Raw genomic sequence first — 12,557 nt, 5'->3', positions numbered from 1 at the left:
TGTCACAGCATTCTCTAAAGCTAATTCTGATGTGAATATTTCTGCCCTGTCTTCTCTGATCTGCTTTTGAAACAGTATTTCACTTAAACGCATGCCTCTCAAGCTTTAACAACCTCTTTGAAACTTAATACTGGAACTTGTTTTTATTTACAATGCAAATGGTTAATAACGTCTTCAATCCCAGAAAAAATAATGCTGTTTCTAACTGGGTGACTTTTGGTTGTGTGTTAATCTAATATTTAAAAAACAAACAAACAAGCTCACAATCATGAACACTTACATCATAGGTTGTTGTAGCTGACTTCTCACACATTCTTTCTTACTTTACCAATAACTGTATGTTCCTTTAAAAAAATAAATAAAAAATTTAATTCTTATTTATTTGCATCTGATGACACACAGAAATACCATATGGACCTACCGTCTATTGATGGGCTCTAAATAAATGTGCTTTGTCCACATTACTACAGCTTCATATTTTGAAGGCATAATGTTCTGTTAAAAAAAAAAACAAAGCAAACAAAAAAACCCCACCCAATATTGAAGCATAATTTCAATATTGTCTTTCATTTTATTAAGGTAGGTAATGATTGTGGAAGATTTTAGTGGACCCATCTGAATGACTTGTCAGAGGGGGAATGCGGCTAGGAGCATGTAATTGCTTCCAGTCTTTTTCAGATTTAAGAAAAGACTTTTACATGTTTGTAAGGTAACATCCACTCAGTGGCTTGTGTGGAAGTGCTCTAGTTTGCAAAACAACATAATGAGCAGCTACTGAGGATGGTTTTCCCAGCTGCCAAAGGGTTTCAGAGTTGTAATGACTGCCATACTACTGTCAAGCTGTCATGGACTAAATGAAGGTTTTAAAGCACGTTTGGTGGACTCGTGGGTGGCTGGGTTTTTTTTGAATGTTCTAGAAATGCTGTCTTTTTCCTAAAATACCAAGACACAAAAGGTGAAATGCAGCTAGATCTGTTTGGCTAACTTGAGGCTGAATTTCTACGCAAAACGACTGAGATACCCAAGACCTTTATAAGCTCTTCCGTAGAAGAGGAGCTCTCTCAGCCTCTCCCAGACGTACTGTGTGGTGGATGATATAGAAACAGTCATCTAATGAAGATGTTTATGTAGTTGGTTGCTAAGAGGCATTTTCAAGAGTTCATGAAGTTTAGGCACTTAGTCTGATCTTCTTTTCCTGAAGTGCAGAGTATTGATGGCTCCAGCTGAAGATAAAGCTGCTGCTCACTGATTATTGAAAGTGCTATACAGAGAAGTTTGGAGCATTAGATTTTGGATATGTCAAATCAGCCAAACAATTTCTGGAGATGTTGAGATTACATGTTTAGTGTTTAACTATTGTATTTGTAAAATTTGATATTTTCACCTTGAAATGACCCCTGTTTTTAAGAGCACTAGAATGTATGCCACATAGAACCCTTCAGAGCAGTGAGGAGCTTACTGTAATAAACTTCAGGGTCATACATCTCATAACTGATTATCCATGAGATTCTGAGGGAGGGGAATAGCATTTGATCACATAATTGTTCTGTCTAGTGCTTTCTGGGTTTGGACAACTTTTGTAATGCTACTAGTGTTAGTTCTATATGTGGCTTATGTATAGCATACACAGCTCTGATACGTGGCTTATTCAGCAGTAGATTATTGCTGCTTCTGCATGGAAAGGGAATAACCCACAGACAATAAATCTTGAGCCATGGTTAGATACCCTTCTGTTAGTACTGCTTTGTAGAAAATATGTGAAACTCGGTCCAGTGGAGTGCTATAGAGTCTGCCAAAGTCTGGGGTTGGCAAAAAAGACATGAGTAAATATTAGAAGGGTGAATTCAGAGTAGGTAGGGATGTGGGTTTCCTGCTGAGTGGCGTGTAGCCTTGCAATAAAAACAGAACCTGTATATACTATGTAAGTATAGATAGGGTGCCTGCCACCTCTGCTTTCTTGATATTGTTAGGCTTGGGTGCATAGGCTATTGAGAAATCAATGAATCTTTGATCCTAATCTTGCTTCTTAGTAATATTTAGTCATTGCATTTCAGTGGTTGTTCTGCTCAAATTTTGCTGCTACTTTTCTCATACTACATGGATTTCTCTCTGTTCTGTACCATTTGACGTGTGATTCTGAATCACATACTGCACCAGTTTGGTTCTTAGTGCTTCAGCTTCTGATTTAAGAGACTTCTGGCAATCTGGTTATTACATTGTTATCAATAGTCCGGTCAATATATTGAGTCCAACTATGCTTTCTATTCCAAAGCAACTTCTTAAAAGAAATTATCTGTCATGTGGAATGTTAGTATCTGATTTTTAAAACTTCTTTAACCTATCAAAATTTCCTTGGAAATGTATTTTCTGTTTGTTAACTTAAGTTCTCATAAGGGTGCTTGGAGTTTCACGTGCACAGACAGACACTGAACTGAAAATGGGTAAATCTGAGACATATAAAAGAACTTTGCATGTTAACGTATTCCAAAGTACATTTAACATCAAGACAGTGATCTATGCGCTGGTAAATTTTCATCCTAAGAAACAGTATTAACTTTTTACCTTTATGGAATGATGAAGTATGATATTGATGTTTACTTACTGTATAGCTGTGCCCCTGAGTGCAGAAGTGCATGCAGCATGCATCTTCAGAGTGGGAAACCTGTTAGTTCTCCTGATTATTTGGGTAAAGGGGACTCAGAGTAATAAGCAATCTTGCTATTCAAGTCTTGATTATTTTAAAAGCTTTCTTTAACTGCCACCATCTAAAAGCAGAGAAAAGTTACTTTTCCAGTACTACTCTTTTCGGAGGACCATACAGGTAAAAGGATTCTTAGAAATAAAGAGTTTAAGGCAAAAAAATGACACACCAGCCTCAGTAGATTGTGTAGTACAACGATTCTTCAGATTATTTCTTCACAGAAGGTGGAAATGTGTTTGGAAGTGGCTTAACATACAGCAACAGATAAATACCATGTAAATAAAATAGAGGGTATAACTGTAGAAAGTGCCTAAAACTGCTTATGAAACTTCTATGGAAGTTAAAAGTTATACTGATGAAAAGAAAATTTGGTGTTGAAGAGTGAGCTTTAATGTTTGATGCTCAGTTAAGGATACACTACTTTGAGTGTTTTATGTTGCAGGGTTTGTTTTGGGGCTTGGTGTTTTTTTTTTTTTGGCTGTTGTTTGCGGTTGTATTGTTTCAGTGTGGGGGTTTTTGCCTCCCCCCCCCCCCCCCCCCCCCCAAAAAAAAAAAAACAACAACAACCCACAAACAAACAAACAAACAAACCCACAGAGCTGTCTTGCATGACAGTTTTGTAGTACCTAATTTTTGGGGGGAGTTGAACAACATTTAGTTCCTTAATTCTTATAACTATATTATTCACAGGCTATTGTCTGATTGGGTAGGTTATCTTTCTCAATGCAGTAAGTGCATATACTGTTGACTGGACACTGGAAATGGGGAATTGAATGTCATAGGTGTTGGTGGTGTTATGGAAGCGTGACCTACATGTGATGTGTTGTGAAAAGAATGAAAAGAAAAAAATAGGTTTCTCCAATCTCCAATGTGAAAGTCAGTCTAAAGTAACAGGTTGTTTTTTTGGTTTTTTTTTGTTTTGTTGTTTTTTTTTTTTTTTAAAGGTATGTAAATGCCTTAAACTTACATGGAGATGTCTTTATTTTCTTTCTTTTGCATGTGTGGGATTTCTTGTCTAAAATGACAAGAAGAGAAAGAAACTAATAAGAGGCTGGGTATGAGAAAACTCTGCTGATTAGCATGGGGGAAAAGAGAAAAGTAAGATGGCTGGAAGAATGCAGATGGAAAAGCCTTTGGTTTAGTTCTGTTTTTTACAGGGTGTTGGCAACTTAAGCTGATAATGGCTAAAATATATCCAATTTTTAGTATAATGCTTGTTTGGCATTATACCATCATTCTGAAGGTAAGGAATGTGCTTTTCAGTATGTTATCCAGGAAGGGGAATATGTCCTACTTTCAGAATCAACGTCAATTTTTTCATAGAATCACAGACTGGTAGGGGTTGCAAGGCATCTCTGGAGATCATCTTGTCCAATGCCCCTGCTGGAGCAGGCACCCCCAGAGCAGGGGCACAGGGCCGCGTCCAGGTGGAGGGTGAATGTCTCCAGGGAAGGGACCCCACAGCCCCCCTGGGCAGCCTGTGCCCCTGCTCTGGCACCTGCACAGGGAAGGGGTTTGTCCTCATGTTCAGGTGGAACTTCCCGTGTTCCAGCTTGTGCCCGTTGCCCCTTGCCCTGTCGTTGGGCACCACTGAAAAGAGCCTAGTCCCATCCTCCTGATACCCGTCCTTCAGATATTTATAGGTATTGATGAGATCCCCTCTCAGCCTTCTCTTCTCCAGGCTGAACAAACCCAGGTCTTTCAGCCTTTCCTCACAAGGGAGATGCTCCAGCTCCCTGATCACCTTGGTAGCTCTCCGCTGGACTTGCTCCAGCAGTTCCCTGTCCTTCTTAAACTGGGGGGCCCAAAACTGGACACAGCACTCCAAATGTGGTCTCACTAGCATGGAGTAGAGGGAGGATAACCTCTCTCGACCTGCTGGCCACACTCCTTTTCATGCAGCCCAGGATACCATTGGCCTTCTTGGCCACAAGGACATGGTGCTGGCTCAGGGTCAGCTTGTTGTCCACCAGCACTCCCAGGTCCTTCTCAATAGAGCCTCTTTCTAGTAGGTCAGCCCCCAGCCTGCACTGGTGCCTGGGGTTGTTCCTCCCCAGGTGCAGGGCCTTGTACTTGCTCTTGTTGAATTCCCTGAGGTTCCCCTCGGCAGAGCTCTCCAGCCTGTCCAGGACTCACTGGATGGCAGCACAGCCTTCTGGTGTATCAGCCACTCCTCCCAGCTGGGTATCATCAGCGAACTTGCTGAGGTTACACTCTATCCCATCATCTAGGCCATTGATGAATATGTTGAACAGGACTGGACCCAGCACTGATCCCTGGGGAACACCGCTAGTGACAGGCCTCCATCCAGACTCTGCTCTGTTGATCATGACCCTCTGAGTTCTGTTGCTGAGCCAGTCCTCCATCCACCTCACTGTCCACTCATTCAGCCCACACATCCTAAGCTTGCCTGTGAGGATGCTATGGGAAACAGTGTCAAATGCCTTACTGAAGTCAAGGTAGACAACATCTACTGCTCTCCCTTCGTTGACTCAGCCAGTCACACCATCGTAGAAGGCTATCAGGTTGGTCAAATATGATCTTCCTTTGGTGAATCCATGTTGACTGTTTCTGATGACCTTCTTTTCCTCTACATGCCTGGAGATGACCTCCAGGATGAACTGCTCCATCACCTTTCCAGGGATGGAGGTGAGGCTGACTGGCCTATAGTTCCCCAGGTCCTCCTTCTTGCCCTTTCTGAAGATTGGAGTGACATTTGCTGTCCTCCAGTCCTTGGGCACCTCTCCCGTCATCCACAACCTTTCAAAGATGGAGAGTGGCTCAGCAAGAACATCCACCAGCTCCCTCAGCACTCGCAGGTGCATCCCATCAGGGCCCATGGATTTGCGAGGATCCAGTTTGCATAGGTGACCTCTGACACAATCCTCCTCAACCGATGTTAAGTCTTCCTTTGTCCAGATTTGGCCTCTCACCTCTGGGGGCTGGGATGCCTGAGGGCCAGCCTGAGCAGTGAAGACTGAAGCAATGAGGCATTCAGTAACTCCGCCTTCTCTGCATCCTGCGTCCCCAGGGCCCCTTCCTTGTTCAGCAGTGGGGCCACTGTGTCCCCAGTCTTCCTTTTACTGCTGATGTATTTAAAGAAGCCCTTCTTGTTATCTTTGACGTGCATTGCCAGATTTAATTCCAAGTGGGCCTTGGCCTTCCTTGTCACATCTCTGCATACCCTGACAACGTTCCTATATTCCTCCCAAGTGGCCAGTCCCTTTCTCCACATACTGTGAACCTCCTTCTTCCATCTGAGTTTCTCTAGAAGCTCTTTGCTCATCCGTGCGGGTCTCCTGGCTCCTCTGCCTGACTTCTTCCTCCTGGGGATGCACCGATCTTGAGCTCGGAGGAAGTGGTACTTGAATATGGATCAGGTCTCTTGGACCTCCCTGCCTTCCACAGCCCTAGCCCATGGCATTCTTCCTAGCAGGTCTTTGAAGAGGCCAAAGTTGGCCCTCTTGAAGTCCAAGGTTGTAACCTGACTCATAGCCCTGCTTCTACCTCGCAGTATCCTAAACTCAACCATCTCATGGTCACTGCAGCCAAGGCTACCCACAGCTCTCACATCCTCCACCAGCCCTTCCTTGTTTGTTAGGATAAGGTCGAGCAGCACAAATCGCCTCATTGGCTCCTCCACCACTTGTATCAAAATGTTGTTTACTTTGTGGGACATTACAGAAAATACTGTCAAACCAACTACCGATACAGTGAGCTAAATGGCACATTCCTGAAACATGAAGCCCATTTCACTTATATGTTATGTTTTTTTTTTTCTTTTACATGTTCAGTGACGAACAAGAAACCAGCTCAAGCATCTATTACGAAGGTGAAGCAATTTGAAGGCTCTACATCTTTTGTCAGGAGAACACAATGGATGCTCGAGCAGCTTCGCCAGGTCAATGGTATAGACCCTAATCGGGTGAGTTTGAACAGTTCTAGAAAATAAGAATTCAGCTCTTTTAACTGATTTGTGAATCAGCATTCTTTCACTATTCAAAAGGCATCTGGAAAGATAAAACACAGGTTTAAATGCAAATTCTCAAAAAAACTCAATGGGATTTGTGAGATTTATTTTAATGGGAAAGATGGGAGGAGGCCAAAGCTTATAGTTGGGGTTTTTCTTCCTGTCTTTCCCTACTTTTCTTCCTACTGCCTCTCTTCTTGGTGAAGAGGAAAATAAGAGCCTTGTTTGCCTTGTCTTCAGCTACAAGCCTCTTGGGGTCCATTTTGCGATGCAGCCATGTTGTAAAATAGAGCAGTAAGTAGCAGCAAGGACAGGAGAGGTTGCCGAGGTTCAAATTTGTGAAATATTGTGAACTTTGTGGGTTTTTTCCAGAACAGTCCTCTCCTCAGATCTTTTTGCGTGTCTTACCTTTTTCTCCTAAGTGTGGTGGTGTGATGTAGTAGCCAATGGCATGTGAATGCTGATTTAAACAAAAAAGAAAAAAAAAAAAAGAAATAGAATGAAACAAACCCCCACTAAATAGTTCTGGAATGCGGAATTTAATGTGGAATATACAGCCTGCCTTGAGCTGTCTCAAGGCAAAGTTGTACTAATATGTAATAAGATAATGAATGCAAGTCTTCAGTAGTAAACAGCAGAATTAGAAAGCAGGAATGTGGCTTATACTAGGTGATCACAAAGTGACTTAGTGTATTGTACAGCAAAATGTTTGTGACTAACCCCCTTGATTTGTTCAAAGCCGTGCTCTGATCAGCCACCTAAGCATCTTAAGTCTTTTGTACAAAAAAGCCCTTTGGCCATTGCCCTATGAAATGCAAGGGGTGGGATTATATTTTCTCTGGGTAAAAGGGACAATGAAAATGAGAGCAATGACAAATAGATAAGGGGTATGATATTTTTAGGCCCTTTCCCAGCATCTGCTATGCAGGTATGTAAATAAGAGATAATTGGGATACTCTCAGATTGAAAGTCCTATCAAGTTCTTAAGCTTCGACAGGTTCCTTAGACATTATTCCTAGTCTCATTGATTCAAAAAAGCATTTACTAGATTAGATTACAAAATTATATTTAGCAAATATTGCTAAATAAATAGCAATACTTGCATAAAAGCAATTTATTTTGGCACTTGATGCATGGTATAGAGCTGGACTTGGATTTGTTCTAGGAGTGGTCTTTCGTTCATGTTATCTTGAGACTTATGCAACACTTCATGATAATACATTAAATACAATAACTAGTACTTACTATTTGTTTTCCTTCTTTGGTTGAGTATGGGGAGCAGAACCAAATCTTCTATAATATAGTGTGAAAGTAGATTTTGTGCTGAGAGGCACAGATCCTTGCGTAACATAGAAGAGACAAGTAACTACATATGCGTAGATAACAAGGATTTCTTAGCAGATTCCAACTTTTAATGTTTGGGTTTAAAGTATTTTTGGTTTCAGTTATTTTTGTCATAGCTGAATATTCCTCATTAAAAATACCTGCAAGAAAAAAACTTACTGCTTTTTTTTTTTTTGCATCCAAAAATATGCAAAGGAAAAATAATCCAGGACGGTCTTGTGTTGCATGACCTTTCTGCTTTTTTCAGTGTAATACCTTGTAAAAAATAATAGCTCTGTATCTTTCTCCAAATAATTTATAAAACCGGAAAAATAGTAACGTGCTTTTTTTTTTCTTCCAGGATTCCCCAGAATTTGATCTACTCTTCGAAAATGCTTTTGACCAATGGGTAGCAAGCACAGCTTCAGAAAAATGCACATTCTTTCAGGTTCTACATCACACTTGTCAGCGATACCTTACAGACAAGAAGCCAGAATTTATCAACTGCCAATCTAAAATTATGGGAGGTAGGTCAGTTGAAGCTGAAGTACTTTGTGCAGTTGGACATGAAATTATTTTCATGCGAGTTATTCTGTATACAAATGAGCTTGCAGCCTAATTGCATCTTGAAATCATGGGTGTGAATATGCTAAACGTCACAGTAGTAAACTTCTAGGCTTTAGAATTTCTTCATCAAGCACCACTTCACACTTGTTCCCTTTGCTTCCCTAGTGTTCAGTTCCAGAGGCAGCATCCCTTACCCGCCTTGTGAGAAGTCATTCTCTTCCCTCTTTTTAGCAACCTTGATTTCGATTTGTGTCTCTACTTTTGTTCATCCAGAAACATTTCTGGGTGGACTGACATATTTTCTACTAAAAGCCTGTTCTGCATTGCCATTTCCCCACAAGTCTGTGGAAAAAGTGGTTATTACTAAACATCCCATGGGTTTTTTTAGAATTTACTTTGATCTTGACAGAAATCAGTTCGGAATTTCGTTACATTTCATAAGTTGCATATCTTAAGGTGAATTTCCAGGATTAGACTAAAAAAAGTCTGGTCAATGTGTGAAATTGGTATTCGCCATGCACTTCCCAACCAACAAAAAAGTATTTTTTGGGGAGGATTTTCACATATTTCACAAAGTATTCCTCAGGAAAATAAGCTGGTTTAGTTGTTCTTAGACTGGAATTTCTAAAAATAGTCGTCTTGTCTGCACTCAAACAGAACACCTCCCATGTTCTGCACAGTGGGAATAAAAAATTGTTTTTCTCAGTAAGTCTCCAAACTAGAAGAGAAGTGCAAGCTGACTTGGGGTTTTGTTTAGTTGTTGTTTCTTCCCCCCAGAAGATATCAGTTATATGGAGAGCCTTATTTCGTGCAGCCACCTTTATATGTTGTTTCTTCTGGCTGTAATTTTGTGCGGCATCCCTTTCCTCTAAAACACTGAAGGTAAACCTGAGGAAGGGGCAAATCATCTCCAGTTTGGTGCCTAGCTACTGATACTGAGGTTACAACTAACTCTGCGGTCATAAGTCAGAACTGTTCTGTCAATCATCCTTTTAGTGTGTTCTCAAACTACAAAAAAGATATAAAATTTCTTGTAAAGTTCCTCTCGTTTTTTTTTTTTTTTCCATTTCCATACTAATAGGATTTCCTTTGTTTTCTTTTTGGTGTCATGGGGAGGAGGGAGGATCGGTTTCTGCACTGATGGGAGAAGATATCCTCCAAGATTTTTCCATTTCATATGGAAGAAATCTCATGTCAAGCCTTTGTTTGTCATCTGTTTGCTCATGATGCTTACTTACATCCTTCCTGCAAATAAGTCAATGTTAATAAACCACCACACATTTCGGCCTCTGACCTGTCCAAAATTTAGTTCCTGATTCAGCTGGCCCAAATATTAACCGTTATCCTAAACAAGTATCATCGGAGGGGGGAGGAAATCAACACTGAGATTCATAAACTTCTGTTTGACTTCTACTTTAATACACACTAGACCCTACCATGTCCCATGAAGCGTACCCACCTTCTCTCTATTACAACTTCATAGCTAAAATGGGCTTATTCAGCCATCCTCTGATACAGATGGTGACTGTTTCCATGTTCCTTGCCTGTCATTCTGACTGTGTGCGGATGCAGTCCGTGTGTGTTCACACACGGTACGGACTATGGATGTGGTATAGGGCCAGGGATTAAAATCTCCTCATGCATACAGTGCTTCTGCTTTTTCCTCGCACTGGGTTACAGACTCCCTGAGGATAAGTTTAAATTTGACAGAAACTATCATAACTGTAAACCAAGTAATAGTTGACACTAAATTCCAGTGACTTTCTATGTGTCAGCCTCACTGAGCAATGGGAAGTCTACTATTAGCAAATAACCAGTATCAGTAATTATCAAAAGCAGTGCGATCGTATCATTGGAAATTATTTTGTAATACGTAAGGGGCAATAGTCGGTTTAAATGTCTGCTGTTCCTTTCACTATTCAGATTGGTATTCTTAACTGGATTCTCAGGGTTAAAGGCAGGTCTCCTTGGTAATATGTAATACTGTCAAAGTTAGTTCAGCTGCTGGGTTATATTAGTTGGTCCGTTGCTTTGAGGCAAACGGAGTAATTCAGTGACCAGAAGCAGCACCATTCATTGATTATAGGAGCTGTTCCGCAAGTTGGTAGTCAGCAGGCTCAGACGCCGGGGAGGTACCTGCAGTTCTGATAGCCCTCGTTTGAAGCCCAGGGATGGGCCAACTGTGCATCAAAACTCATTTAGTCTGAAACCTGCAATATCAGAGTGGGTTTTTTTTTACGGAAAATACAGTGAAATGTGTTGTCAATCTCAAATTCATCCTGACTGGAAAAAGTAAGGTCCAACTGTAGCTGAGCAAACCAAAGAACATATACCTGAGAATATAGCTTGAAATTAATTAAATTTAGGGGTTTTATTGTTGTTTTATTGGGGTGTTTTGTTGGTAATTAGCCAGAGCTGTATATTCAAATCATTCTTAAACCGTACTGTGGTTAGATTTCAGATGAAGCATGTCACTTCATCCCCTCTACTAAGGTAGCATTTATGCTTTAAGTGATATTCTTTTAAACTTTGAGGGATGTGAAAAGTAATGTTCCTCTTGGCTGGTTAGTCAGTTTAACTGCTAATACCCTACAAGTTTTTTTTAACATAGACTATTAGAATATATGTATGCAAACGCTCACATGCTTGTGTATGTAATGATGTAGATACACATTACATACATGATACGTGTATCTTGTAGCTAGTGCATATTTTCAAAAACAAAATAGTGCCACCAAAGAATCCTTCCTTCCAAGTGGAACTGAAGTTGAAAGAACTTGAAGGGCTTGTTTACAAGCTTACTTATCTTATTGAGTCTTATTCCTTCCTAAAGGATAGGAGTGAAGAAAGCGAAAATCATGCTGCTCCTACTTCTGCAGGAAGTGCTTAGGAGCTTAGGCCGTAAGTAAATACGGGTGTCCCTGTGGAACTGCAGATCCTCGTCATTGCCTTTCTCCTTTTACCGCACGTGCACGTGCACGCACACGTGTGCATTGCCCATGCACACATGCACTTACTTCCCCCTACGGGCCAGAGCCCTGCCCCTGATTCTTCTTCTCCAGAACCATCTTTTGCTTTGTTTTCATTCGGGTATCATTAAGGAAATAGTCTGTAGAGTTAAACAGGCTAAACTATTTTCTGTAATTTGATTATTAACATTAGTAATTACAGCAATAATGAGAACTGATTAAAGGTGTGGGTGCTAATTCTGAGAACAAAGAACAAATTCGTATTTTAGAAGACTGTAACAAGACTCCTCCCACTAGTATCTTGTACTAAATATATCAAGTTTGTCTTTTGTTTAGAATTTAGAAGAGCCCTCTCTAAGTTTATGTGCATGCTGGATGTTATTTTGGAGCGGAAAGGTGAGGCAGGCGTTTGGGGGTAGAGGGCTTTTTGACTGAGAAGAAATATTTTTCACTTCTGTATCTTCCTAACTTATGGGTTCAGATACTGGAATATGCCTAATTTGCAGCATCTCTCTGTTGCGTTAATTGTTGTTCAGTGGCCAAGTTAATCAGATTGTATTTACATCAGTAACGTAAAAAACAAAGTTGGAGATGAGAACAACTTAATTCATGATGTGACATTAGGCTGACACTGAGGATGAATTTGACTCTCATTTCTGGATAGAACCCTGTGATACAGCATTTGAAACACCTCAAAGATTAATTCTAGGCCTATAAGAATAAACAGTTGCTGCCACCTTTAGATTGGTATTAGAAATTCATAATCCTTGGAGAGGAGCAAGACCTCAGGTTGAAGGAAGATTATGATCTTGTGATTTTTTTGTTTGTTTTGAGCTTTGTTCTACATATATGCTTTGGTTTTAACAGTTATTCTGATCAATTAATTAAAATATTCTTAAAAGCTCAAAGTAATGACATCTTTGCCTCCGTAACCTTTTCTTCAGAGCAACTGTCAGGAGTTATTAATGGATCATTCTTTTTCTCCTCCAAGAATATATTGCCAGTGTAAGAGTGGTAATGAGTACTA

The 12,557-nt window shown here is 40.5% G+C and overlaps 1 protein-coding gene across 3 annotated transcripts in view; it reads left to right on the top strand.

The window, feature by feature from the left end:
• STXBP6 (syntaxin binding protein 6) overlaps positions 1–12,557 on the top strand; it is a 131,889-nt gene that overhangs the window by 90,654 nt on the left and 28,678 nt on the right. For all 3 annotated transcript variants that reach the window (XM_075103253.1, XM_075103255.1, XM_075103252.1), the window contains 2 exons: positions 6,496–6,626; positions 8,356–8,521. In XM_075103253.1, coding sequence (XP_074959354.1) covers positions 6,496–6,626; positions 8,356–8,521 — 297 coding nt within the window. The remainder of the gene's footprint in view (positions 1–6,495; positions 6,627–8,355; positions 8,522–12,557) is intronic.

This window comes from Phalacrocorax aristotelis, chromosome 9 (assembly GCF_949628215.1).
Source record: "Phalacrocorax aristotelis chromosome 9, bGulAri2.1, whole genome shotgun sequence".
Lineage (NCBI taxonomy): Eukaryota > Metazoa > Chordata > Aves > Suliformes > Phalacrocoracidae > Phalacrocorax > Phalacrocorax aristotelis.
The sequence above is the reverse complement of the archived record's forward strand: the minus strand, read 5'-3'. Positions and strand labels throughout refer to the sequence as shown.